This window comes from Grampus griseus (assembly GCF_964374135.1).
Source record: "Grampus griseus genome assembly, chromosome: 2".
Classification (NCBI taxonomy): domain Eukaryota; kingdom Metazoa; phylum Chordata; class Mammalia; order Artiodactyla; family Delphinidae; genus Grampus; species Grampus griseus.
Genome location: NC_139018.1, coordinates 27,387,620 through 27,413,894, shown reverse-complemented (window position 1 = coordinate 27,413,894; position 26,275 = coordinate 27,387,620). Strand labels below are relative to the sequence as shown.

The following is a 26,275-nucleotide window of genomic DNA, read 5'->3' as shown; positions in this document are numbered from 1 at the left end:
GACATGCTTCTTTGAAGGGTCAGGAATGGGGGAGGAGAGAGGGGAAGAAGGAGGGGCCAGGCCTAAGTGACAGCTTCAGATAAATCTGGGCAGAGCTCTCCAGGTGCTGGTGAACTCAGGTGGTGCCCTCCCTAGCCTGGGGCAGGTCAGAGTCTCCCAGAACTTGCCCAAATCTTTCTGCTGTGTGTGCTCTGGGGCATGTCTCTCTTTGCCTCTTGGATTTTGAGCCAATGAGGAAACATAGGTAAAAAATATTGCAAAATATTTTACAGAAATAAATTTTGTGGGAATTCCTTGGTGGCGCAGTGGTTAAGAATCTGCCTGTCAATGCAAGGGACACGAGTTCAAGCCCTGGTCCGGGAAGTTCCCACATGCCGTGGAGCAACTAAGCCCGTGCGCCACAACTACTGAGCCTATGCTCTAGAGCCCGTGAGCCACAACTACTGAAGCCCGCGCACCTAGAGTCCATGTTCTGCAACAAGAGAAGCCACCACAATGAGAAGCCCGCGCACCGCAACGAAGAGTAGCCCCCGCTCACTGCAACTAGAGAAGGCCCGCGTGCAGCAATGAAGACCCAACACAGCCAAAAATAAATAAAATAAAATATTTATTTAACATAAATAAATAAATAAATAAATTTTGTGAAAAGGGGCTAGAGCCTCCCCGTGGAAAGGTAAACTTGTGAAGTGACCCAGGTGGAGGTTTTCTGTGCATTTCAGCTCATCTCATTGGGATGTAGGAAGAGCAGATACTCTGAAAAAGGACACCTGAGTTGGAAACCTGGTTCTGTACCACATCCTTTGGCAAGTTGCTTAACTGCTTGAGCCTCAGTTCCTTTGGTTGTCAAAATGGGCACAAGAAGACCTAGTTCAGAGATGTTGGGAGGATAAAATGAGATCACATATATGAAAGCAAAGAACATTCTATATAGTTTGGCACATCAAAGGACTAGATCAATCTTGCCTTCAGTTGTTTTCTTCCCTCACTTCACACTCTCTGTCAGTGGCTTGCTAGGCTGTTATTTATTTATTTATTTTTAAAATATTTATTTATTTATTTGGCTGCATTGGATCTTAGTTGCAGCATACAGGATCTTCCTTGAGGCATGTGGGATTCTTCGTTGCGGCGAGCAGGCTTCTCTCTAGTTGTGGTGTGCAGGCTCCATAGCGTGCAGGCTCAGTAGTTGTGGCGCACGTCCCAGGGCATGTGGGATCTTAGTTCCCTGACTGGGGACCAAATCTGCATCCCCTGCATTGGAAGGCGGATTCTTAACCACTGGACTACCAGGGAAGTCCCACTTGCTGGGTTCTCGATTGGCCTGAAGAACTGGAAAAGAGATCTAGAGATAGAATCTTACAGTAAACAAAACTGTCTTATTCTAACTTAACTCTGAGTTTAAAGTAAGGAAAATAAGAAGGTTATTTATACGTCTGGGGGTAAATCATATCAATGCTTTACTTTCCCATCTGAAACAAAACACAAACCACTTCATTCCCACTCCCAAACTGATTCAATCTAATCTACTCTCAAGTCGGGCCTTCTCATTAACCTAACTTGAGGTTTCTCCCTTTACCATATGCTTTATGCTCTAGGTGGAGTATTGCAGGGAGGTAGAGGGGAGTATAACTGATACTCGCAAAGGGGTCTAGTTTGGCCATCGGTTGACAGAAAAAAGTAGAAACTATCATTACTTCCCTGAAAATGTCAGAATTAGTAAATTGCCGTCTTGCCCACAGTCCTGTGACAAGTGGAATCTGCATAATGCTTGAATATGTGTCATGGATCTCAACTATTATCTGGGGATTTTTTTTTAAAGTGCAGGTGATGGCTTTGTTCAGTTCACTATGCCCTTTCTCCTGTGTTTAGCCTACATCTGCAAAAGGCTGCAGTCTTTTTTTTTAAATTTTCTCTCATTTTATTTATTTATTTATTTTTAACATCTTTACTGGGGTATAATTGCTTTACAATGGTGTGTTAGTGTCTGCTTTATAACATGCAGTCTTTTATTAAGTAAGGACCAGACAGGAAAAACATTATGGTGGAGATGGGTGGGTGGGACAAGGGTTTGGGGAGTGCTGGTCAACTGGGTACACAGCTGGGGAGAGGCAACAGACCGCTAAGGGAGTTGAGGGAGAACTGTTTAGAGAAGGGTGTCAGGGAAGTGAGTAATAGGTAGGTCAGAGGATGGAGCAAAGGAATGTTGAAAGGGAACAGATATGCTCTGTGGGAAGGTAGTAAGTATCTGAATGGGAGCACAGGGAGGGCTAGCATGGAGTAACAGGGAGGGAATCCTGAGGTGCTGATTTGTCAGAGATGGAAAACGGGGTTGGATGTGTGTTGGTGGAGGAATGGAGGAATCCCAGAACAACTCCAGACACCATTCATTTTAATGAAATCCTTCTTCTTTATGCTTCTGCCATCAGAAATAGATGCTATGTGCTCACCACCATGGCTTATTTTTAATTCCAGCAACTCATATCCTTTTTGCTTTCCCTCAAAAATAAAAGACATAGTTTAAATTCAGCTAAGCTTGAAGATTATGATATTTGGAGAAAATTCAAAGTCTTGGACCCTTCAGCTGTGCCATATCATTCAAAGTTTACTTTCTGTTCCGGGTGGTTGCCTTCACATGGTCATCTCAACCCTTCACTCTGTTAGGTGATCTGGTTTTGCTTACCATTTGTTGCTGCAACATTCCTGTAACTGTTTCCAGAATTGTGTGAAGAATAAGGAGGCTGGCAGGCTATTTCTCACACTCAGCTATCTTGTCAGCTATAGTCAAGACAAAATGAAGCAATGTAGAAATCAAAGCTTCACTTCCTATTGACCTAGGTTTTTCAGGCCTTCCCATTTTTCAGTATCACAGTCCTCAGGGGCTTCTAAATTTTCTGTCCCTTTGAGAAGAACTCTTCTTGAACAGGCACCCCTCCCTCAAGTTCTTCAACGAAGCTCTAAGGAATGAAGGTCTAAAGTACTGCTGCTTTTAAACTATAAAAGATAAATCCAAACTTCTTTATGATTCCGCTTGATTCGGGGGCTTACTCCAAGAGTGGGGAAGTTTTCTACACTGGGTTTTGTTCCTGTCTCCTGGGCAAGGCAGTTTGGTCAGTGGTTGTTCTGTGGGCTGCCGTCTGGAGGAGACGGCGGTTTCGGAGGTCACCCTGACAATTATGGCCAACTAAGGGTGGAGGGAGTGGTCTGGGTTTGGCCCTCAGTCTGGAGTCCCAGGCGGCACAGACAGATCTTGGCTCAGGACCTGGGGCTGAGGCGTGTTGGGACAGCCTAGGGGGTGTCCTGGCTTTCCAGGGTCTGGGGAACCCTCTCTGGCCCGGGGGCGGGAGACGCTGTTCCAGAATCGGTTCTGGCTCCACTGCCGCCTCAGCGCTTTCTAATTCCAGCTCCAAACAACAACAGCCGCGGCTGCAGCCACAGCAACAGGCCCCGCCCACCAGGCCTGGCTCCCGGCATGGAGCACGTGACGGCGACGCCGGCGTCGCTCCCTCTGCCCCTGGCGCTGCGGGAGGGCGGGGAGACTTGGGCGGGGGGTGGATGACGTTTACTCAGTCGTCTCCATGGATATAATGCATAGACGTCAACGTCGCCCAGTGTTTAGTGTGTAATGTTCCTCCGTCTCCATGGGAACGTCAGGCGGCCAAACACCGGCCCCAGCAACAGGCTTCCGATTGGCCAGGAACTTCTAAAGGCGGAGCTTCATCTCCCGCTTCAGTTCTGCTGTGTTGCTGTTTTGGTTGTTGTCTCCCACTTGTTTATTTCTCTAACAGATCCTGGAGTCTGAGGTCTGGATCTGTCGCCGAGTATGAGATCCAGGAGAAAACGTGCTCAACGTGCAGCTTGCGCCTACCGATTACAACCCAACAGATGACATAGTTCCCTTATGACCAAGTCCCTTCTGGGAGTCCCGGCCCTCAGGCCCAGCATCAGTCACAGCACAATACTTGGCGTTTCACCCTCTGACCCCCCCGCCCCCCCCCCAACCAGCATCACATCTGAGGCTATTTACCCTTTCAGCCTCATGCCAGAGTCTGTGTTGCCTTCACACTTAACATTTGTTTATGCTCGCAAATCCAGACGGGGGGCGGCTTTCATAAATAATACCAGGATTCAGTGCTACTCCCTGCAGGATTTGGCTACATTTTCCCGTCTGGTCTTAATTCTGTTGAATGACATCATTTATCCGTATTCCCACCCATATATGCCCAGATTTCCTGCAGCCTGAGCAGTTTGTGGGCTAGTTGAAATTATGCTTTTCTCTCTGCCCATTTTAATTCAAAACAGGGGGCCATTTGACTTCTCCAAAAGAGATAGAAGTAAATCGAGGACAGAGATGGGGGAGTGGGTGGGGGAGAATTCTGGTCTTAAAACCCCCGATTTCTTGATGTATATTACCAGTATACTGATGAAGTTAAACATTCTGAGGCGCAAATGTCTCCAGAAACAGTTTTAACCTACCCTGGGCTCCCATCAGCGAAACCAAGTTAACATCTGACAAGAGATAGTGATCTAGCCTCAGGGTTTTCAGTCAAGCTGTGCCTAAAAGAATTCCTTAAAATCTTAAGTTATGGTGTCAAATATAATAAATCTTTACCAGCTCATGCGCATACAAGTCTGAGATGTTTCATAAAAGGTTTAGATGACCCGATAATATGTTTTCAAAACCCAGAAAGAGAGAGAGAGATGCTGGTGCAAACCTCAAGTTAAAAACAAGAAAGTAAAATTATTTTTGTAGATTGGAATCAATAAGGAGTAAGGAGGGTATCTATTCTCTTTTCTAATCTTAACCTACTACCTCCTTTTCCCCTTTATCTACTCTGGTGAATAGCCTTGCTAACTGTCCTCCCCCTACCCCTAGGCCAGCCTCATAGCCTATAATTTCCTTCAGAGATGAGAGTGAAATTAAGTGAAATCGGGAGCATGCTTAATGCAAATAGGACCAAAGGGCACAGCCCTTTATCATAATGAACTTCATTCTGATTAAGTCACAGGGACTGCAAGTGCTTACTATTTACCCAGTAAATATATTAAATTGCCAGGCAAGTCTCCTTCATGTCCTGACACTCCCAGGGAATATTTGAAAATCTGATATAAGATCATTTTTAAACGATCAAACATCCCTTTCTAATTCTATCATCTCTCTTCACGTTTCCAGGAATACAGAGTGTCTTGGTCTCTGAGAGCCAATATATCTGGGTATATTCCTACGAAAAGAGGAATAATGAGGCACTCTTTGCATTGTACATTGAAAATGACCTGAAAAGCTGGAAGAGGTGGCTGAGGACATTTTCTCAGTGTGGATGAGGAAGAGGGGAGGAAGACGGAAGATGACAGTCTCCAAGTGCCTAGCTTTGACTCTAACACAGAAACTGGATTTTATGATTCTGTCCAAGGGCATTGGTTATAACCTTAGAGCTTCCATGTCTTTTTCCATCTCCCAGACTTGGCTCTTTTTTTCTTAGTTCTTTTTTTTTTTGTTCTTTGGACCATGACCCAAACATGGTCGTGGGCCATGGTGTGCGGCCCACGGAGTGTTTAACCCAGGAAATACCAAATGGATTATAGTTTTGATGGTGCTGAAAGCAGCAGTTTGTTTCATATGTGCTTACGTGCACACACACATGCACAGACCCTTTCTGCCCAGTGGTTTGGCTGAGCTGCTCCATTTAGCTGACCAAGTTCAACTTAAGGACTGTGATGTCCTACTATGCTACTGATTTCTTCAAACCACAAGACAATTAATCTCCCCAGCCTACTTCCTCGTCTATAAAATGCGGTCTGGAGAACTCATTGACCCCACATGCTTGCTTTGACCTAAGAACATTGCAATGATATAGTGATTATTAGTTGGTACTGTGGAAATACCAAATGGTATATAAATACTTGATTACTATTAATGGGTACGATTTCCCCCAACACCTCCTGCTTTAGTGCTGAGTGGAGCCTCCGCCCACCAGGTTTCCACAGCAAAGAGGCCTTGGCCCAGGCCAGGAGGTATAGGAGCAATGACCTACATTGTCTTCCAAGGCCCAAGTGCACACTGGGCCTCTTGCACACCCCAGCCATGACTGAACTCCAGCCACGACAGAATTCAGCTCTGCAGTTCATATTCCTCAAGTCTGGCTTTCCTCAGTTGTAAAAATTAAGACATTTCTATCTGCCCTGCTTACCTCTTAGGACTGTTATGAGGCTCACTCTAGGTAATTCTATTTTTTTTTTTTTTTTTCGGTACGCGGGCCTCTCACTGTTGTGGCCTCTCCCGTTGCGGAGCACAGGCTCCGGATGCGCAGGCTCAACGGCCATGGCTCACGGGCCCAGCCGCTCAGCGGCACGAACCCGTGTCCCCTGCATCGGCAGGCGGACTCTCAACCACTGCGCCACCAGGGAAGCCCTCTAGGTAATTCTTGTGAAAGGGCTTTGAAAACTGTAAAGCAGAAGGCATTTTCAAGTTTAAAAATGTCTTAGGAGATGAGTGACCTGTAAATGGATCAGTGTCAAGGTGGGCTTGAGGGGTGTAATTCACAGACAGGCCAGATGAATCCCCACCTGTGTGATTAGATACGTCCTGTATCAAGGCATACTCCCTTACTGTCCCTAAAACTATCCATTTCCAGCGATTTATGCCTTTGGAGTAAGCATTTGCCTCTCTCTTCAGGTCTTAGTTTTGGAATACAGATTCTTTTATGAGTAGTAAGCTCCTAAAGTTGAACATAAGTGAAGTCATCAGATGGTACCACACAGGAGCACTGCGCTCTTGGGTGAGTCTGAGAAACAGGATGCTGGGAGTCTAGAGAAGACTATTCATCCTGTTCACAGCCAGCTGTCACAGTTGTGCCGGTTGCTGATAGAGGATCCTCAGAGCCCACCCAGCGGACCTGTAGCTCTACTCACACAGGCGTGGGAGATTTTTCTCCCCATCCTCACCCGAAACCTCGGAGGACACTACTGTACAGTAACCCAGGGCTTCCCACACTGTTGGATGTCAAGGGCCAGCAAAGTTTTTAAAAAGTTGGTGAACTGACATAGGTTGCCAACTTTTTTTTTTTTTTTTTGCAGTACGCGGGCCCCTCACTGTTGTGGCCTCTCCCGTTGCGGAGCACAGGCTCCGGACGCGCAGGCCCAGCGGCCATGGCTCATGGGCCCAGCCGCTCCGCGGCATGTGGGATCTTCCTGGACCGGGGCACGAACCCGCGTCCCCTGCATCGGCAGGCGGACTCTCAACCACTGCGCCACCAGGGAAGCCCGGTTGCCAACTTTTAATTCTACCAAATGATAACAATTACCATGTATTATCACTATCGTTTCATAAATGAGAGGGCATTTTAATACTCAAAAAGTCGAAAGGACATAGACTGAAGGACTGAATATATGTAGCTTTATGAAAACTCCTTGCTTTGTCTTTATTTCTCCTATCTTCCTTTCACAGTTCTATTCATTCTTCATTCTCCATAGGGTGGTATTGATAGTGGTGAAGAGCAGACAGAGAAACCAAGGAGAGGTAAAAATCTGATTCAGAACCATTTGAGTTTCCCGATCAAACTGACTACTTCTTCTTTTTCTTTTTTATCATTTAGTTATCTATTTATTTGGTTGCACCGGGTCTTAGTTGTGGCAGGTGGGCTCCTTAGTTGTGGCAAGGGAACTCTTAGTTGCAGTATGCATGTGGGATCTAGTTCCCTGACCAGGGGTCGAACCCATGCCCCCAGCATTGGGAGTGTGCAGTCTTATCCACGGTGCCTCCAGGGAAGTCCCTAACTGACTACTTCTTGCATTATGCACCTTTGGGTCACCAGTTTCTTTGGTAAAGGAGAGTAAAATAATCTCACCAGATGGGTTCCTGGTAGTGGGAATATAACATATTGAGTAATTCCCTTGGAATTACTTCCACTCTGGGACAGGTCAGTTTGTTTCTAGTTGGTCTGTTCCTTGCTTGGACCATGCCCCACCCACCCAAATACTTCTGGTTTTACTCGGGGAGGTGAGATTAGTGACTGTCTTATACCTGATTCAGCCAGATCAGATGGAGCCGAATGGTGGAGACTGGCAAAGTTCCCAGAGGAGTGAACAAGCCTGCCTTCCAACTGGTGTCACAAGCAGGTGCAGGAAACACTGGCAGAGCCAGTTTAACCAGCATCTTGGGCAAGATTTGGCCAGTACTTTTTTCCTGTTTCTAATTTCCTCTGGCAGAAGTGGGAACTCTCCGTGTTCTGTGGTTGCATGTTAATCTAATACAACCAACACACTATCTTTTTTTTTTTTTTTGGCTGCGTTGGGTCTTCGTTGCTGCTCACGGGCTTTTCTCTAGTTGCGGCGAGCAGAGGCTACTCTTTGTTGCAGTGCGTACGCTTCTCATTGCGGTGGCTTCTCTTGTTGTGGAGCACGGGCTCTAGGCGTGCCGGCTTCAGTAGTTGTGGTTCACGGGCTCTAGAGCACAGGCTCAGTAGTTGTGGCTCACGGGCTTAGTTGCTCCATGGCATGCGGGATCTTCCTGGACCCGGGCCCGAACCTGCGTCCCCTGAATTGGCAGGCGGATTCTTAACCACTGCACCACCAGGGAAGTCCCCCAACACTATCTATGTATCTATGTATCTATGTATCTATCTATCTATGAATGATGTATAATATATATATTTCCCTCAAAAGCCCAATGTGAATAGAAGCTGAGACTATAATTTAATTCTAAGCAATTTAAGCATAATTAAGGCACCTGAGACTGAGTTTCTCTCTCATCAGCCACCAGAGTAGACACCTAGGGAAATAAATGCACTTATTCAGGTCCCAAGACACTACTTACTACACTGGGGAGAAAATTTAGTCCAATTATTATCTATTGCAGATTAGAAAATTATAAGATCATTTTTTTAAACAATTATTGAACCTAGTCAACCAAAATGGCATAATATACCTATATTATTGAATTTTGGTGACTATTAAATAACATAATATCTCTAAAGCACTGAACATAATTCTTGAGCAAGCACTCGGTAAGTATTAGCTATTGTTATCTCCATGCATTCAAGAAGTACTTTTTGAGCAGCCTTTATTCTGTCAGATGCTGTGTTAGGGGTTAGAGAGTCAATGGTGAGTAAACAGGCAAGATTTCTGTCTTCCTCGAATGGGGATCTAGTCACCAAACAGTCAATCAACAGTTAACAGCTACCAGGGCTTTGCTAGATGCTTGAGGGTCCATCAGTGAAGAAAACAAAAATCCTTATCCTTGTGGAACTTAACTGTTTTTTTTTAAATTAATTTTTTGGCTGCACCACACAGTATGCGGGATCTTAGTTCCCTGACCAGAGATCGAACCTGTGCCCCCTGCAGTGGAAGCATGGAGTCTTAACCACTGGACCCCCAGGGAAGTTCCGGAACTTATTTTTTAGATATTAGCCCAATTGCTTTCTTTTTATTTTATTTTATTTTATTTATTTATTATTTTTGGCTGCGTTGGGTCTTCGTTGGTGCGGGCAGGCTTTCTCTAGTTGTGGTGAGCGGGGGCTACTCTTTGTTGCGGTACATGGTCTTCTCATTGCGATGGTTTCTCCTGTTGTGGAGCACGGGCTCTAGGCGCACGGGCTTCAGTAGTTGTGGCGCACGGGCTTAGTTGCTCTGCGGCATGTGGGATCTTCCCAGACCAGGGCTCGAACCCATGTCCCCTGCATCGGCAGGTGGATTTTTAACTACTGCGCCACCAGGCAAGTCCCCCAATTGCTTTCTAAATAAGTATATATTATTACAAATGGTGTTTAGTGCTATACATGCAAAGCCTAGGGTGGAATGAGGGCTTCTGAAGGGTTCCTAGTTCAGCCTGGATGCTCAAAGAAATTCTCTATGAGGTTATGACATTTTAAATTTGAGATCTGGATAAGAGTAGATCCAGTTGAGGAGCAGAGTGGGAGATGGGGGCAGAGAACATATGTATAATACTAGTAACTCATATTTAATTCATGCTTTCCATGTTATGATGCCTTTTCCCAAATGTTCTAGAGGCTGAGACTGCCAAAATCGGGAGACAGTCCCTGCATCAGAAGTTTGCTTCCAGATTGAATTTAGCTCTCAGTTTCAGAATGCACAGCAGCAGCTGCCTATAGTTTGCTCCTTCCCGGGAATCACTGACAGTTGACAGTCACTGCCTCAGCCTCCCTTGGTCTCATTGCCTGGAACAATTAGTACCAACTACAACAGGAATGACCTCTGAGAACTGAACTCCGCTTCTTTGACTTGCTGTAATGATAGTCACCCTAGTGCCCCCAGGAATGTGTCAGCATACGTTTGCTGCTGGATTTAAATAATCAAGCTTGGGCTGAATAATCAATCTCTGAGGGTTGAGCTACTCTCTTCCCCTGACACACGCGTAATCCTTTAGCTCACTTTTCTCTTTGCTACTGAATTTTCTCCCATTTAAGTTTTAACGCTCTTCTTCTGTCATTCCCATTAGCAGGTTTTCACAGTCTGGTTCGTATTCCAGCTCTGAAATAGTTCACATAGTTCTGTGCAGACATAATATTTATGGGAACTGAAGATGGGTGGATTCTGATAATGGCTTGTGGGACAGTCTCCAGTGCAGTGAAAATAACAAAGAATTCAAGAAACTAATACTATGAGAGTTTAGTCCCCTATAAACTTCCCAAATGTATTTGCTTAAACCCTGTGTAAGTATTAGCAGAATACAAGGAAATGTCACCCTGGGTGAGAAAGCTTGGTTTGTTCAGTGTTCTGTTTTACAGCACAAATTCTAAGCTGGACTCTGTTTATTGTCAATAGCTCTCTAACAAAGAGCAAAATGGAATGCGCCCGTTTTTAAATTCCTGTAAAAAAGGGCCCTGGAAGACCTCAAAGCCTGACTGAGGGTAATTTACATCACTATTTTTCAGTGCTTTCATTGAAGACTCTCTAAGTTATTGAAAGAGAGCTTACCAACCATTGATTTTAGTGTGTAGTCATCTATAAGAAGGATCCATATGGGTTGTTATTGTGTGAGAATGGAATAGAACCATCCATGTCCTGTTTGAAGGATAGCGACAGCTAGGGAGGAAACTAAACTGGGAATAGCTGGGACATTTCCAAATTTGGTAGCACTGATCCCAAAGTTGGTGTTTATGGCCTGGGGGAGGGAGAGATGGTTTTTGGTAACTAGGGCTTGAAATGCACCTTACAAAGACAGAGGGTTGCTGGGCTCAGTGATATTTCTCAATACTTTACCTTGGGAAGCATTTCCTCTACTCAGAATGCTCTGCTCCCTGTCCTTCTGTGGCTGGTTCCTTCTTGCCATTCACTTCTCATGACAAATGTCACCTTCTTCCACCTAATCCAAAGGAGCAACACAGTCACTCACAACATATCTCTCCATTTTAATTACCTGCCCAGCACTTTACTTTTATCTGACATTTGTTTATTTGTTATTTGTTTTTTACATTACTAGACTGTGAGCTTCATGTCAGTAGGAAGCTTGTCTGTTTACTATGGATTCCACTGACTGGCACATAGTAGGTGTTCAATAAAGGTACTGAAATGAAGAATAAGGAATAGGATAATTGCCTCTGTACAATCTGAGTGATGAAAGGATTAACTTTGTAGAGGCCATACCCTAGTATCTGCAGGTAACTGTTTTTTCTTATGCAAGATAATAATAATTTGAGGTCTGTGAAACCCCTTTCTTTCCTGGACTGAATTCTGAAACCAATGGAAATATGAAAAGCAGGATAGAGATATCTGATAAGAATATTAGTAAGTTAATCTCAAACCAGATGTGTGAAATTAACACCTCAGGGCTGCTCTTATGTAAAAATACAATCTAGGGAAGATCCCACATGCCGTGGAGCAACTAGGCCTGTGAGCCACAACTACTGAGCCTGAGCGTCTGGAGCCTGTGCTCTGCAACAAGAGAGGCTGCGATAGTGAGAGGCCCGCGCGTGGCCATGAAGAGTGGCCCCCACTTGCCGCAACTAGAGAAAGCCCTCACACAGAAATGAAGACCCAACACAGCCAAAAATGAATAAATAATACATATTTAAAAAAATATAAAATCACTTAATTTGAAACTCTTCCTTTTTCTCTATTATTATCATTATTATTATTATTACTATTATCATATATCTTTTTATGTGTGTCTCTGGTGCTTTTAGCATATGGGCCAGAAATGGATAAGAGATGCGGAAATATTAACTGTTTGTGGCTTGGAGCTATAGTTCTGTGAGCTTGTGGATTGGGGGGGGCCAATGAATGGAGTGCTATTTGCATCAGGCTTTCTTCATTTCCCCAGCCTAGTCACAACCCCTTGCTTCTCTCTTTTCCAGGTTCCAAAGCTCAGGCAGACACCAGCTGGATGAAGCCCTGGGTTCAAATAAACTTGACTTGGATGGCGAAGTATTAATAGCAAATGAAGTCCCAAATCCTCACCTACTATGAAGTTTCCCATTCCTGGCAAACAGACTAGTGGAAAGCAAAGATTCCTCACCCACAGACACACCTCTGGGCAGGAGACCCTTGATTTATTCCAAACCACTTGATTAATCTGGAGAAAGAAAGAGACTGGTTCTGTCAAAGATTCAAATTAAGAATCCCATCCCTTGGTGCAAAGCATTCTGCACAGATCAAGAGCACATGGTCCTCTGTTTATAACTGCAGAGATCAGCTCCAGCCCAGACAGGGCTGATGCAGGTGCTGCATCCAGGCCTCAGGTGATCCTGTGTTATGTGATACTCTAGTCCTGTCCAGTGCATGCCAAACAATCAGCGAATACTGACCTGGTGGCAGCCACATACTCAGCTATGGCCGGATTGCCCAAGAAGCCAAGGAAGCCTGTGCTGGGGTGGGGGCAGGGGTGGGGGGTGGAGAAAGATTCAAAGAAGAATTAGGAAAACTGTATTCATCGTTCTATGTAGTGTGTGCTTGCTATTGTGCCAGGCACTGTTCCAGGCACTGGGGAGCCAGCAATTTTTCCATCCCTCATGTTGCGGCATGTGAAATCTTTAGCTGCGGCATGCGGGATCTTTTAGTTGCGGCATGCAAACTCTTAGTTGAGCCATGAGAACTCTTAGTTGTGCCATGTGGGATCTAGTTCCCTGACCAGGGATCGAACCCTGGCCCCTTCCCTTGGGAGCGCGGAGTCTTAGCCACTGGACCACCAGGGAAGTCCCAATATTGTTTTTATTTTGAATTACTTGGCAGGGTATCATAATCATTTTAGTATTGGTGCCATGAAAGTTTTATTATGGCCCTATTCCCAGTTGTTGTTGTTTTTTTTTTGGCTGCGTTGGGTCTTTGCCGCTGTACGCGGGCTTTTCTCTAGTTGCAGCAAGCGGGGGCCACTCTTCGCTGCAGCGTGCAGGATTCTCATTGGGTGGCCTCTCTTGCTGCAGAGCACAGGCTCTAGGTGCGCGGCCTTCAGTAGTTGTGGCACTCGGGTTCAGTTGCTCCGCGGCATGTGGGATCTTCCTGGATCAGGGCTCGAAACCGTGTCCCCTGCATTGGCAGGCGGACCCCCAACCACTGTGCCACCAGGGAAGCCCCTCCCAGTGCTTTTAAACTAAAAAATTGGTTACGTTTTTTACCTCTATGCCCAAATATTTTCTAAAAAGTTGCTTGTGGTATTAGGCTGAGTTTGTGGAAAAGAAAGGATTTAGGGGGATAACCCATCCCAGATGAAATTTCTTTTTGTGCTGATCACTGTTTCTGGGCAGGGTGGTTGTGGATTTAAAAATATAGCACCCATACCCTCTTGAATTGCAGCTAGTGGAAGCATTAATACGCAGATATGATGGGTCCATACAGTTCTAAGGATGGGTATACCCCTTGGGTTTATAAGCATCTAAATTATTATGCCTGGTAAAGAAGGTGCTGATCAGGATTTTTGTTCCCCTCACCTGAGAAAGATACAGGTAAGAAGTCACCCTTCAAGCTCCTTTATCCAAAAAGAGAATCCATGCTGCCTTCTCAGCCACATGAACAATAGATGATGAGGTTTCTGTTTAATGTTCCTGCATTCCACAAACATTTATCGAGTACCTACTAGTGTCAACAAGCTAGGTCCTGAGGATAGATACCTATTGAATAAGACAGATAAGGTCCCTGCTTTGGTGGAGCTTGTGGCTTAGGAGAGGAAGACAGACAATGAAAAAGTACATAAATAAAAAAACAAGGTAACCTAGTGATAAGTCCTTGATAGAAAATAAAACCAAGTAATGTGACAGAAAGTGACTGAGGTACAAGGAGGAGGGATGCAACATTGGATGGGGGACAGGCTTCCTGGAGAATGTGAAACTGGAGTAGATATTGATCATGAGGATAAGTCAACATGTCCAGATCAGGGGGAAAGAGGAAACAGTGAATACAGAGGCTCAGCTCCTGAACCAGACTGGCATATTTGAGGAATCGAAAGAAGGTCAATGTGGCTGGAGAGGAGTGAAGGAGGGAAAGTTGTTCAAGATGAGGTTGGAGGGTGAGGCCAGGGCTGGGTCACACAGATGTGGTAGACCTCTGTAAGGAGTATAGATTTTTTCCTAAGTGTAATTCTGTATATTGACCACTAAACAGGTTTGGAGAGATTTATGATTTAGTGTTTAGTGTTAAGATTTAATTCAGAGCCCCACTAAGTGGGAGAGGAGATTTTCAGTGTGTGATCTGTCCTTATCTGAATTGATTACCTCACAAACTCGGGTGGGTCAGTCTAAAGGTGGAATTCTTCAGTTGAGTCAATTTGGGGATTTTCACAAGGGATCTGTAACTCATTGACACTCCAGTGGAGAAACATCAGAACTCAGTGGAGAAAATCAGAACTCAGCTGGGAGCTGCAACCAGAATTTTCTCACAGAATACAAATCAGATACTAAACTGAGACACAGAGTGTCCACATCTGAGGATGAAACTATGATCTGTAGATCAGAAGGCAGCATAATCTGAATTCCTACATACTGGTCAGCTGATCAGGATTCTCCTGGTTTGGGAAAGGGGATTTATTTTTTTGCATTACAATTATTAACTCTCTTTTAAAGAGCTTTCTTGCTGTTCTTGTTGAGTAAGGTGGTGGATAAAATGGTGTAAGCAATGCTTGAGATGTCTTAACATCCTGAAGCTCATCACGTGCCAGCCCATTTGAGCCATCCCCAGCCTTGCCGTGAGATTTCCCCATTGGATGGGAGCTCTGTAGTTGAGGTTTATTAGTCAGGGTGTGTTGTTGTCCTATAGGTTTAGTGACGTAGATGGGATTCCTTTGGAATTCTAGCAGCTAAATCCACCAGAGCCAAAGAAGGTCAGCTCAGGACATCTGAGGAGCTGACAGCCTGGACAAGACTTGCTTGTCTGAGGATAGGGAACACTTGTTTCTGCAGCGAGGTTTGGCATTACTGACCGAATGGGGGGGGGGGTCCGAAGCTGCTGGTGTGGTGAAAGATGCCATGAGCTTGGGCTGAAATACATCCTTCTTAGGCACCATAGCTCTTCCCCAGTTTCCTCAGCTCCAGAGGGAATGTGTCCCAGGGACCACACAGACCACCACTTTGTTTAAATGCTTACATTAGCAGAAGGATGGGGATCCCATTGAATCATTACCTCCTGTCAAAAAGCCAAGAGTTATTCAGAATGAAAACAATTTTTCCCAAAGAGGCGAAATCTCTCTTACTAATTAGTGGTGGTGATGGCGGTGTGTGTGTGTGTGTCTGTGTGTGTGTGTGTCTGGTGATGGTGGTGGTAGTTCTGTGCCTCCCACTGTTTTAAAATAGGGACAGTCTTTGCTCACTGTCTGAGCCGTGGGGTGAGTAACCTTGACCCCTAAGCCCCTTCACTGGATTCACGCGAGTGTGTGAGTCCTGAGGGAAGTGTGGAACACTTCTCTTCTTTGGGTCTAGACATTTAGAATGAATAAATTAGAGGGTGGTGGTAACACGGTCATTGTCATTACAGACAACGTGGCATTTATGTATGGGCACTAGCTGTCTTTCTCATGGGGCTCAATTACAAGAGTAAGTTCGATCTTTCATCATGAACCACTGGAGTGTTCTTTACTGACAGAGGCTGCACCAGCTGAAAATAGCCCAAACATCTTGTTATTTTCTCTTTCCCAATCTTTGCATATTCACGCCCAAGAATAAAAGACTCAGCCTGTTCAGCCTTTTCAAAGAGTTAAAGAACATTCTCTATTTGACTTCTTAGTACCCAGAAAGGACAATAATATATACTTGCCTTGCTTGGCTGAGGGCATTCATTCATTCATTCATCTGTTCAATACATGTTTATTAAACACCTACTGGGCCAGGCATTGGGCTACGTGCTAAGTGAATATTTGCATAGGAAAAAGATAAAGGCCAAAATTATGTAGATGTTAAAACAAGTCTTAGAAGCGACTTCCCCAAGTCCCTGAAGGAGTTGAATCTGCTATGCGCATCTTTCTGACTTTTGGTCCCGTGCTCTGACCACAACCCTTCGCCACTAGACCACACTTCTCCAAATAAACAACTACTTCTGCATGCTGGGGACGGGTTGTGTACGGCAGCATTTACGTAGGCAGCATAGACAGTAGCCTTTCACTTAATGTTGCAATAACACCAGGCTAAACAATGTGCACTGACCTCCAGAGTTACTGAACAAAAGCTTGCTGTGGGTCAGGTCTCTTAACTCAAATGCCAGAGAAGTGCAAAATATGAAAAGTCTTTATCTGATAAGAAACAACTGCTGGGAAAGAATGAATCTGTGTTTAATCTGGGTTAAAATCGGATGTGGGAGTCTACCCTCCTGTTCACTTTTGGATCCTCAGATAGGGGGAACTCAGCACATAGATAATCACAAACTATGTAAGTTTTGGTTTTCCACGCTCAGGCTTGTCCAGAACGTGGAATCCCTGCCCTGTTGGAAGGCAGCACTGTGCTCACAGAGGCACACACACATTTGTCTTAAAGTTACCCTGACCTTGGCAGATGGCAAAGATAATTTCACAGGTTGGGTCAGATTTCCCTTTATTTTTTTATTATTATATTTTAAAATTTTATTTATATATTTATTTATTTATTTTGGGCTGTGTTGGGTCTTTGTTGCCGCACGCGAGCTTTCTCTAGTTGCCGCGAACGGGGGTTACTCTTCATTGCGGTGCGCGGGCTTCTCATTGCGGTGGCTTCTCTTGTTGCGGAGCACAGGCTCTAGGCGTGCGGGCTTTAGTAGTTGTGGCACGAGGGCTCAGCAGTTGTGGCGCATGGGCTTTGTTGCTCCGTGGCATGTGGGATCTTCCGGGAGCAGAGCTTGAACCCGTGTCCCCTGCATTGGCAGGCAGATTCTTAACCACTGTGCCACCAGGGAAGTCCAGATTTCCCTTTATTTTAAGGCTACATCACTTGAGCTCCATATTAAAAATGTGATTTGGCAGTCCTGAAATGGATACCATGAGTATATTGAGATATGAGAGTATGTTGGAATGATTGCAGGTTCAGATATTAGCGGGGCAGGAGAGGAATTCTGAGATTATATCATCTGATACTACTGCTTTGGGTTGAGCACTTGCTTCCTAGATGATGCTCTGGCCCCTTTTGATCTTTATCATGTCATTTCCCAGAGGACTGTGGATCCAGATCCTGTCTCTGTATTGCAGTCATTTCCTCTGATAACTGTCCCCAAATCCTCTTCTGTGTTCAATAGCACCCTGTTATTAGCCCTGTCAAACCACTTACTGCTGTCCTGCAATTCTCTGATGACTTGTCAGTCCAGGAGGCTGGAATCTGTCTGACAGTAGGGACAGGTCCACCCTGTTCATTACAGTGAGTGCCAGCCCCCAGCAAGTGCCAGGCCATAGGAGGCTCTCAATAAGTAAATTCTTCGTTAAATAAATAAAAGAATGAATGAATGTGTGATTCTGTCCTTTTCAGAGGATGGATTTATTAAGTCTCCAACTCTCTAGTCATAATGTTGCCAGGAAGGAAAGAGTTAAGCTATGTGGAGGAGACAGGTTTATCCAAAGACCTTTTTCCTTTTTCATTGGCAAGGGCAGGATAAATGATATATGAGATAAATCCTGGATATAAAATCTTGACACATCCTTTGTCTGTTGGCCTGAGCTGCTTCAAGACTCTGAAGGGGAAGTAAATGAAATCATTCTAGGTTTTCTCTTAAGTGGCCTGAGATCCAGTTATGAATGGAAGGCAAGGCCAGACCCAGGAATTCAAAGCTTGACCTACTTTGCCCAAAGCTAATAAGAAGAAGAGAGATGGATTTGCCTTCTTAACTTTTTTTTTTTTTTTAAAGAATCAAGTACAGTGAAGTAGCCTGACAGACAACAGAACTAGGTGAATGGAAGGCAGCAGAATTGCTTTAGGATTCAGAGCAGCTCCCAGAAGTCTGTGTTTACGTATTATGTGTTTTTCCTTTTTTCTCCCCTTTTTCAAGTGAGAAAAAGAAAAAAAAAACCGCCTAAATTCCCACCAACATAAACCAGTGACATACAATGATGAAACTCTGTTTTCACCTCTGCTTGTGACAGGGAATGCAAAAATAGCAAGTGGCCCAGTTCCACGAATCCCCGCCTCCCTGCCCTCCCAGCTCTCGCCGGGTTCGCATCTCTAAGAATGGAGGTTAGCGCCCAGCCGCGCGCAAGCCGCACTCAGCCCCCGGACTGGGCAGATGAGGTCAGGCGGCGGGAGTGGCTGCTGCCGGGCCGGGGAGGCCGAGGCCCCCGTGGAGCGAGGAGGGAGGGCGGCCTCGCCAGGCCGACGGCGCGCCCGGCCGCTCGGCGTCGCCTGGAGACTGCCCTGGCGGCGCAGTGTTGCTGTAAACAGCTTCTTCCCTGTTTCTATCTATAGCAGGATCGCCTGGCTCTCGGGTGCGGCGGCGGGAGGCAGGTCGGCGGTCCCGCTCCCCGCGCGTCCCGAAGGATCCGCCCGCAGCCCTAATCCCGCCTCGCCCCTCTCCAGGTGACCACCGTGACCCCCGGGCCCGAAGAGTGGGGGAAGGGACACAGGGACCTGTGTCTCTACGGGGACTTGTGGCTTCGCGTCCCGGAGGTGGCCGGCGCGCTGGGACCGACCCGGGGCAGTTTGACCTCGGCTGTCCTTTGCATCCGAGCAGGAGGCTGGGGGCTTCTGGGGGGCGCAGCGCACTATAGAGTACCTTGCTGCCCCAAAGCCCTGTTTTCCAGGCCACCGAGCGGTGCCTGAGGCCCCAGACGCCGAGGATTCCGGCCTGGGCGCTGCTGGGCACGGTCCTTCCAAGCGCCCCCGGTCCTCCCCCCTCCAAGTCCGTGCTGGAAAATCACTGGCTGCGGGCTCCCAATCACCAGCTTCCTGGGGCACCGAACCACCCCCACCTCCCCAGCACGGACTTGCGCTCCCCCAAGAGCTCACTCCATCCGGTACCCAGAACTGATGACCTTGTCCACATAACACCCCCAGGCCCCGGGCCCAGGCTCAGAACCAGGCAAACGAACCCTCCAGACACCCTTGCATGGAGGTTCTGCAGAATGTTTATTGGCTAGTTTCTCAGGGGTTTGACAGTAACACTAACATGTCATATATGGCCAAGAAAAAAAAATGCGCCTTTTCCCTTAAAAACAAAAAAATTAAAATGAAAATTCCCAGCATCGTAGGTAAAGTAGGTTATCGTATTCTCTTATTTTGGATCCCCCGACTTTCTGCTTCCAAACGCAGTAACAATCCTAGTAGTGCTGGAGTCCGGGGGCTTGAAGCGAGGGGCTGAGGGGCTGCTCCCACAGTTTGCCCTAAATTAGGGCTAGAATGGGGAATGGGGGTGGAGGCGCATTCCTTCGGGGGCCGAGGCTTAAGCCCTCGGGGCTGTGTACCTGTTTCGTCTATACCAGAGCCTCAGAATGTGCCCCGCTTTCCGTAGAGGGGTAGAAGGGCGCCCCCACCCCATCCTCCCACCCCGGGAACAAGGGTCCGCATTGAACCAGGTGCGAATGTTCCCTCGCCTTCTCCTCCTTTCCCTCCTCCCCTCCCCCTGGCCGCGGCCCCCGCCTCCCCCCGCGCTGCACCCTCGGTGTTGGCTGCAGCCCGCGAGCAGTTCCCGTCAATCCCTCCCTCCCCTTCACACAGGATGTCCATATTAGGACATCTGCGTCAGCAGGTTTCCACGGCCGTTCCCTGCAGTCGTGGGGGGAGCCATCCCCGAAGTCCCTCATCTCTGGGACTCCAAGCCACCCCAAGACCCAGATTGCGAAACGCTCACAAGATAAAGAAACACGACAAGACGGGAGGCAGGGATCTGCGAGGGCGGCGGAGACGGCAAGGAGACCGAAGATGTGGCCAGGCCCGCGCGACACCCCTCGAGAGCCACAATGGTTGCGCCCCGTGACGTGTAGGGCTCATTCACAAAAGGGTTATAAAAGCGGTGGCTGCGGCGCCTACTACTCCCAACCGCATCGGCAGCGAGCAGCTAAGAAGCTGAGACTGAGCTGGCGGCGGCGCAGCGAGCGAGCAGCAACAGCGCTCCTACCTAGCTCTGCCGCACAGCTCCTACCTACCTGCCTCCTTCCCTCAGCCCCTCGCCCGGCTTTGACTACCCGCGATCATGATGTTCTCTGGCTTCAACGCCGACTACGAGGCGTCATCCTCCCGCTGCAGCAGCGCCTCCCCGGCCGGGGACAGCCTCTCCTACTACCACTCACCGGCCGACTCCTTCTCCAGTATGGGCTCTCCCGTCAATGCGCAGGTGAGGCTGGCTTCGCGCTGCCGCGGGGCCCGGGACTCAGAGCTCGGGGCTCGGGGTCACCGGGGAGGAGAAACCGGGGAGGGACGGCTCAGGAAGACGAATCGAGGAGCCCTTTCGCCGGCGGGGAGGGAGGCTTGCCCCGGCCAGAGCAGCCCTACCTCCGGATTCCCGAACTTGTTCGGAGCGCACGGAAGCTTGTCATAATAAGAATTGGTTCTCCTTTCCCGCGGCAGGCTCATTCTGAGCTGCCCCCGGCCCGCCCTCCCTGACTGATCTCTGACATTAGCTGGGACAAAAGTGTCCCAAGCAAAGACTCGCCAACTAGAGTCCGGCGCCTCTGGGGAGGCGGCAAAAAGCGGCAATCTCCCCTCCCCTCGCAGCCTGGAGCAAGGAGGAGGGGTGGGGTGAAGCAGGCGGGTGTGTAAGGCAGTTTCATTGATAAAAAGCGAGTTCATTCAGGAGACTCCGGAGCGGCGCCTGCGTCAGCGCAGACGTCAGAGATATTTATAACAAACCCCCTTTCAAGAGAGTGATGCTGAAGGGATAACGGGAACGCAGCAGCAGGATGGAGGAAAAAGGCACTGCGCTGCGGAATTCTTGGGAAGAAAGGGGGAAACCTTTCATCCAGGATGAGGGGCATGTAAAAAGACCTGAGCAGTCCATGGCAGAACGGTTTCTCCTCCCTCTCTCCCTGCTGCATGCGGCACTGGGAACTCTGCTCACCCCACCTGCGTCCAGAATCTGCTCACTCACGTCAGCTTTCTCCTTCTGTTTCATTCTAGGACTTCTGCACCGATCTGGCCGTCTCCAGTGCCAACTTCATCCCAACAGTGACCGCCATCTCGACCAGCCCGGACCTGCAGTGGCTAGTGCAGCCCACCCTGGTCTCCTCCGTGGCCCCATCCCAGACCAGAGCCCCCCACCCCTATGGAGTCCCCACTCCCTCGGCTGGGGCTTACTCCAGGGCTGGAGTCATGAAGACCATGACCGGAGGCAGAGCTCAGAGCATTGGCAGGAGGGGCAAGGTGGAACAGGTGAGTTCTCAGCACCTTCCCTGGGGTGGGCGTAGTGTGGCTTCAGCACTGGTGGAGGTGGGGAGCCCAGCGGACAGGGTGAAGCCATTGATGGAAATGACTAGATATCCCGAACAGGGAGCCCTGGCTCCAAGCCCTTTCCATCCCAAGTTAGGCTCTGATAGTCCCACTCTAAGAAATACCCTAATGTGTAGTGTCTTCCCTAATAGGTTCCTGTCTCATGTTTTCAGTCTGGGCTCTTCTTTGGCTCTTGCTGAGGTTCTTATTTTAATGCAAGTCACACCCAGCTTGCAACTGCAGGTTAGAAATGGCTTCATAGAAGAGGTGTTAGGAGCTGGGAAGCTGCAGGAGCCAGTGTCACTGGGGTGGGTGAATGGAGCTGAGGGCAGACACTGATACTGAATGCTGTTCTTCCCCCCCCCCCCCACCACCCAGTTGTCCCCAGAAGAAGAGGAGAAAAGGAGAATCCGAAGGGAAAGGAATAAGATGGCTGCAGCCAAATGCCGGAACCGGAGGAGGGAGCTGACTGACACACTCCAAGCGGTAGGTAGATCCCATGGCTCATTTCTTTTTAAAACTTAAGGGGAAAGTTGGAGATTGGACATAAGGGAGCAGCGTCCTTGAGTAAGATCGTGTCTTATGCTTTGCTTTGTCCTCTCTATCCAGGAAACAGACCAACTAGAAGATGAGAAGTCTGCTTTGCAGACTGAGATTGCCAACCTGCTAAAGGAGAAGGAAAAACTAGAGTTCATCCTGGCAGCTCACCGACCTGCCTGCAAGATCCCTGATGACATGGGCTTCCCAGAAGAAATGTCTGTGGCTTCCCTTGATCTGAGCGGGGGCCTGCCTGAAGCCGCCACCCCCGAATCTGAGGAGGCCTTCACCCTACCCCTCCTTAATGACCCTGAGCCCAAGCCCTCAGTGGAGCCTGTCAAGAGCATCAGCAGCATGGAGCTGAAGGCTGAGCCCTTTGATGACTTCCTGTTCCCAGCATCGTCCAGGCCCAGCGGCTCTGAGACCGCCCGCTCTGTGCCAGACATGGACCTGTCTGGTTCCTTCTATGCAGCAGACTGGGAGCCCCTGCACGGTGGCTCCCTGGGGATGGGGCCCATGGCCACAGAGCTGGAACCCCTGTGCACCCCGGTGGTCACCTGTACACCCAGCTGCACTACTTACACGTCTTCCTTTGTCTTCACCTACCCTGAGGCTGACTCCTTCCCCAGCTGTGCGGCTGCCCACCGCAAGGGCAGCAGCAGCAACGAGCCCTCCTCTGACTCGCTCAGCTCACCCACGCTGCTGGCCCTGTGAGCAGGCAGAGAGGGGAGGCAGCAGGCATGCACGTGCCACTGCCCGAGTCGGTGCATTACAGAGAGGAGGAACACGTCTTCCCTCGAGGGTTCCCATAGACCTAGGGAGGACCTTATCTGTGCGTGAAACACACCAGGCTGTGGGCCTCAAGGACTTGACAGCATCCATGTGTGGACTCAAGTCCTTACCTCTTCCGGAGATGTAGCAAAACGCATGGAGTGTGTATTGTTCCCAGTGACACATCTGAGAGCTGGTAGTTAGTAGCATGTTGAGCCAGGCCTGGGTCTGTGTCTCTTTTCTCTTTCTCTTTAGTCTTCTCATAGCATTAACTAATCTATTGGGGTTTGTTTTGGAATTAACCTGGTGCTGGATATTTTCAAATTGTATCTAGTGCAGCTGATTTTAACAATAACTACTGTGTTCCTGGCAATTGTGTGTTCTGATTAGCAACGACCAATATTAAACTAAGAAAAGATATGACTTTATTTTCTGGTAGATAGAAATAAATAGCTATATCCATGTACTGTAGTTTTTCTTCAACATCAATGTTCATTGTAACGTTACTGATCATGCATTGTTGAGGTGGTCTGAATGTTCTGACATTAACAGTTTTCCATGAAAACGTTTTATTGTGTTTTTAATTTATTTATTAAGATGGATTCTCAGATATTTATATTTTTATTTTATTTTTTTCTACCTTGAAGTCTTTTGACATGTGGAAAGTGAATCTGAATGAAAAATTTAAGCATTGTTTGCTTATTGTTCAAAGACATTGTCAATAAAAGCATTTAAGTTGAATGCGACCAACCTCATGCTCTTTTCATTCTGGAAGTTTTGTAAGATTCCGGAAGGTATCATTGGAGACCAGTTTGTCAAGAAGGGTAGCTCCTGGAGGGGACACACCCCTCGGTTTGATCCCTTATCAAAAAGAGAGAAACTCTGGAGCTGACGTTGGAAAATTGTACAAACGCGTGTCTTCACCTTGCAGTGCTGAGTCTCCCCTTAGAGATTCTCGGAATGGGAAACTGCTTTGTAACAGCTTTTGTGAGAACACGTCTTCCTTTTTCTGTTTTAAAAGTCAAAGAGGGGCATGTTTAAGTCTAGTTGTGCTAATACTAAATGTCTTGGTCTTCTAGGAATCCTTTTAGCAAACAATTAAGTTTTGCACGAACCACTTTAACTTTTTGCCACAAAATCATGTGAAGGTTACTCCCTCCTTAAAGGAGAGCAAATTGAATGGTTAGAATGATGACTTTCTCAATATTCCACTATTGGGACTGGAATCTTAACTTCATTCATTACCCTATCCATCAGGCTGAACTGCCTCTTAACACTTGGTTTAAAAGAAAAAAAAGTTTTCAGACTTCCCTGGCAGTCCAGTGGTTAAGACTCTGCCTTTCCAATGCAGGGGACGGGGGTTTGATCCCTGGTCCGGAAACTAAGATCCCACATGCCTCGTGGTGTGGCCAAAAAAAGAAAATGAAAAAGTTTTCACCTGGTTAGGAAAAAAAATAAACACACAACTTTTCAGTCCTTAACTCTTCAGTCCTTAACTCAAACAGACATACATTTAGTTGTATTCTTTTTATTCTCAGAAAGAAAGGAGGGGGGTTCTCATCCCTATCCATTTGTAATACATGCATTGTAATTTCTGAAGTTTCTTTAACATATGCCTGACATTCACTGGGGAAGAAAAAGCTGGCTCTGAGAATTCGAGAGATCTCAAACAGTACAAACAATGGTCGATCATTCGGTAAATAAAAAGTTACATGATAGCTCGAGAAGGAGAAGTCAACATGACTGAATACGCTTTAACTTAGAAACTTTATCACCTTAATGAAGAACATGACCTTTGTCTGGGACACCTCTGGTGATGGGGTGCTTCCATGCACAGGTACCAACCACAGAGAGAGGAGGTGGCGTCCTTCCTCCACTGCTCTCTGCTATCATGTGGGCACCAAGCTCGGAAGCTAGAGCCCAGGTTTGCACCCGTGCCAGGTGGAAGAGGAGCTTCAGGGCCAGCCTTCTAATGCTTTGGTGATAGTAAAAATCACTGGGTGGTTATGGGATGTCATACTCAGCCAAGTTGAAAGTTTTAATTTAAAATGACAGTTCCACTGAGGGTGGTGTTCACACCTATGATCTCCCAGCTCCTCACATAATAACTGACATTTGAAAGCAACTTGCTTTAGGCTCTTAAGAGCACTGACCTCTCACACATCACTTGCATATTATTTTTGCCTGTCGGGCAATCATGAAAATGGCCTTAGACTCCCTGTTTGCTGTCCAGAGGGTAAATTTTCTGTAGTCTTTAGATAGGACCTAAACTGGATACAGAATTACTGTAACTAACACCTAGATCTGAAATAACAAGAAGATATCTGAAGGAAACCAGCTGGATCCCCTACATGTACAGTAATAACAACACGTGGAAGCAGATTTCTCAGATGGGGAAGGGAAGCTAAACCTCTAGCCCTGGACACTGAACTCCTGGAGACCTGACTAATGGCTTCCGTCAGCCCCGTGCTGATTAGAGAGAGAGGCTTGCTATTCACTTGACAGCCCTGACCTCTGCCTGCACGCAGACCCTTCTTCTAGCTCACCATAGCCCAGCTGAGACCAGGCTGCTCCATCAGCAAGCCTGCATTAAAGGCCCAGGAGAGGGCCTCGCACACAGAGAATCTCTTTAACAGGCTTCTCAGAGGACCTATAGGGTCCGCCATTGGGTTGACATCCCACCAAGCTCTCTGCCCACCATTCTCATGGGATCAAGAGAAGAAAGGAATTCCCTCTCTTTCTAGCTAAAGGGGCTCCTTCCAAATCCTCTTTTCCTGGCTCAAGATTCAACAACTCCCATGCATGATGAACATTGGGAATGTCAACTTTCTTTTGGGAAAGACTATCACTACCCACATGATATGGCCTTACACTGGTCTCAACAAAATGACTATCTCAGGGCACCATCGTTCACTGATACAAAAGATACTCATATAATAGCAAGAGATGGAAATAAGGATGCAAGGGGGTCATTTCTTTATGGGGAGAATGTCTAATTTGTTCATTAATGGATCCCCAGACCTGGCTTAGTGCCTGGCACATAGTACAGGGTTAACAAATATTTGCTGGGTGGATAAATGAATAAATTCTGCACTATTTCCACAAGCAGAAATATATTCCACACATACTCTCTCAATTCTCCTATTCCAGGCCCTGTTATGATATTAAGCAATGGGGATTTCATATCTTTTATGTCTGGCTTCAAACATAAACCCCAGTTCCAT

The 26,275-nt window shown here is 47.1% G+C and overlaps 1 protein-coding gene across 1 annotated transcript; it reads left to right on the top strand.

Annotated features, from left to right (window-relative positions):
- The first annotated feature begins 20,368 nt into the window (after positions 1-20,368).
- Positions 20,369-23,806, top strand: FOS (Fos proto-oncogene, AP-1 transcription factor subunit). Its single transcript, XM_082648424.1, has 4 exons — positions 20,369-20,652; positions 21,435-21,686; positions 22,122-22,229; positions 22,353-23,806. The coding sequence occupies exons 1-4, from the start codon at positions 20,512-20,514 to the stop codon at positions 22,992-22,994; spliced, it is 1,143 nt and encodes a 380-aa protein (XP_082504550.1). The 5' UTR covers positions 20,369-20,511; the 3' UTR covers positions 22,995-23,806.
- Positions 23,807-26,275: the final 2,469 nt, after the last annotated feature.

Bases quoted from the DNA above. Each gene is read 5' to 3' on its own strand.
- FOS (XM_082648424.1), top strand. From the start codon at position 20,512: ATGATGTTCTCTGGCTTCAACGCCGACTACGAGGCGTCATCCTCCCGC. The intron at 21,687-22,121 runs GTGAGTTCTCAG...CCCACCACCCAG, and splicing joins GGAGGGGCAAGGTGGAACAG to TTGTCCCCAGAAGAAGAGGA. The intron at 22,230-22,352 runs GTAGGTAGATCC...CTCTCTATCCAG, and splicing joins TGACTGACACACTCCAAGCG to GAAACAGACCAACTAGAAGA.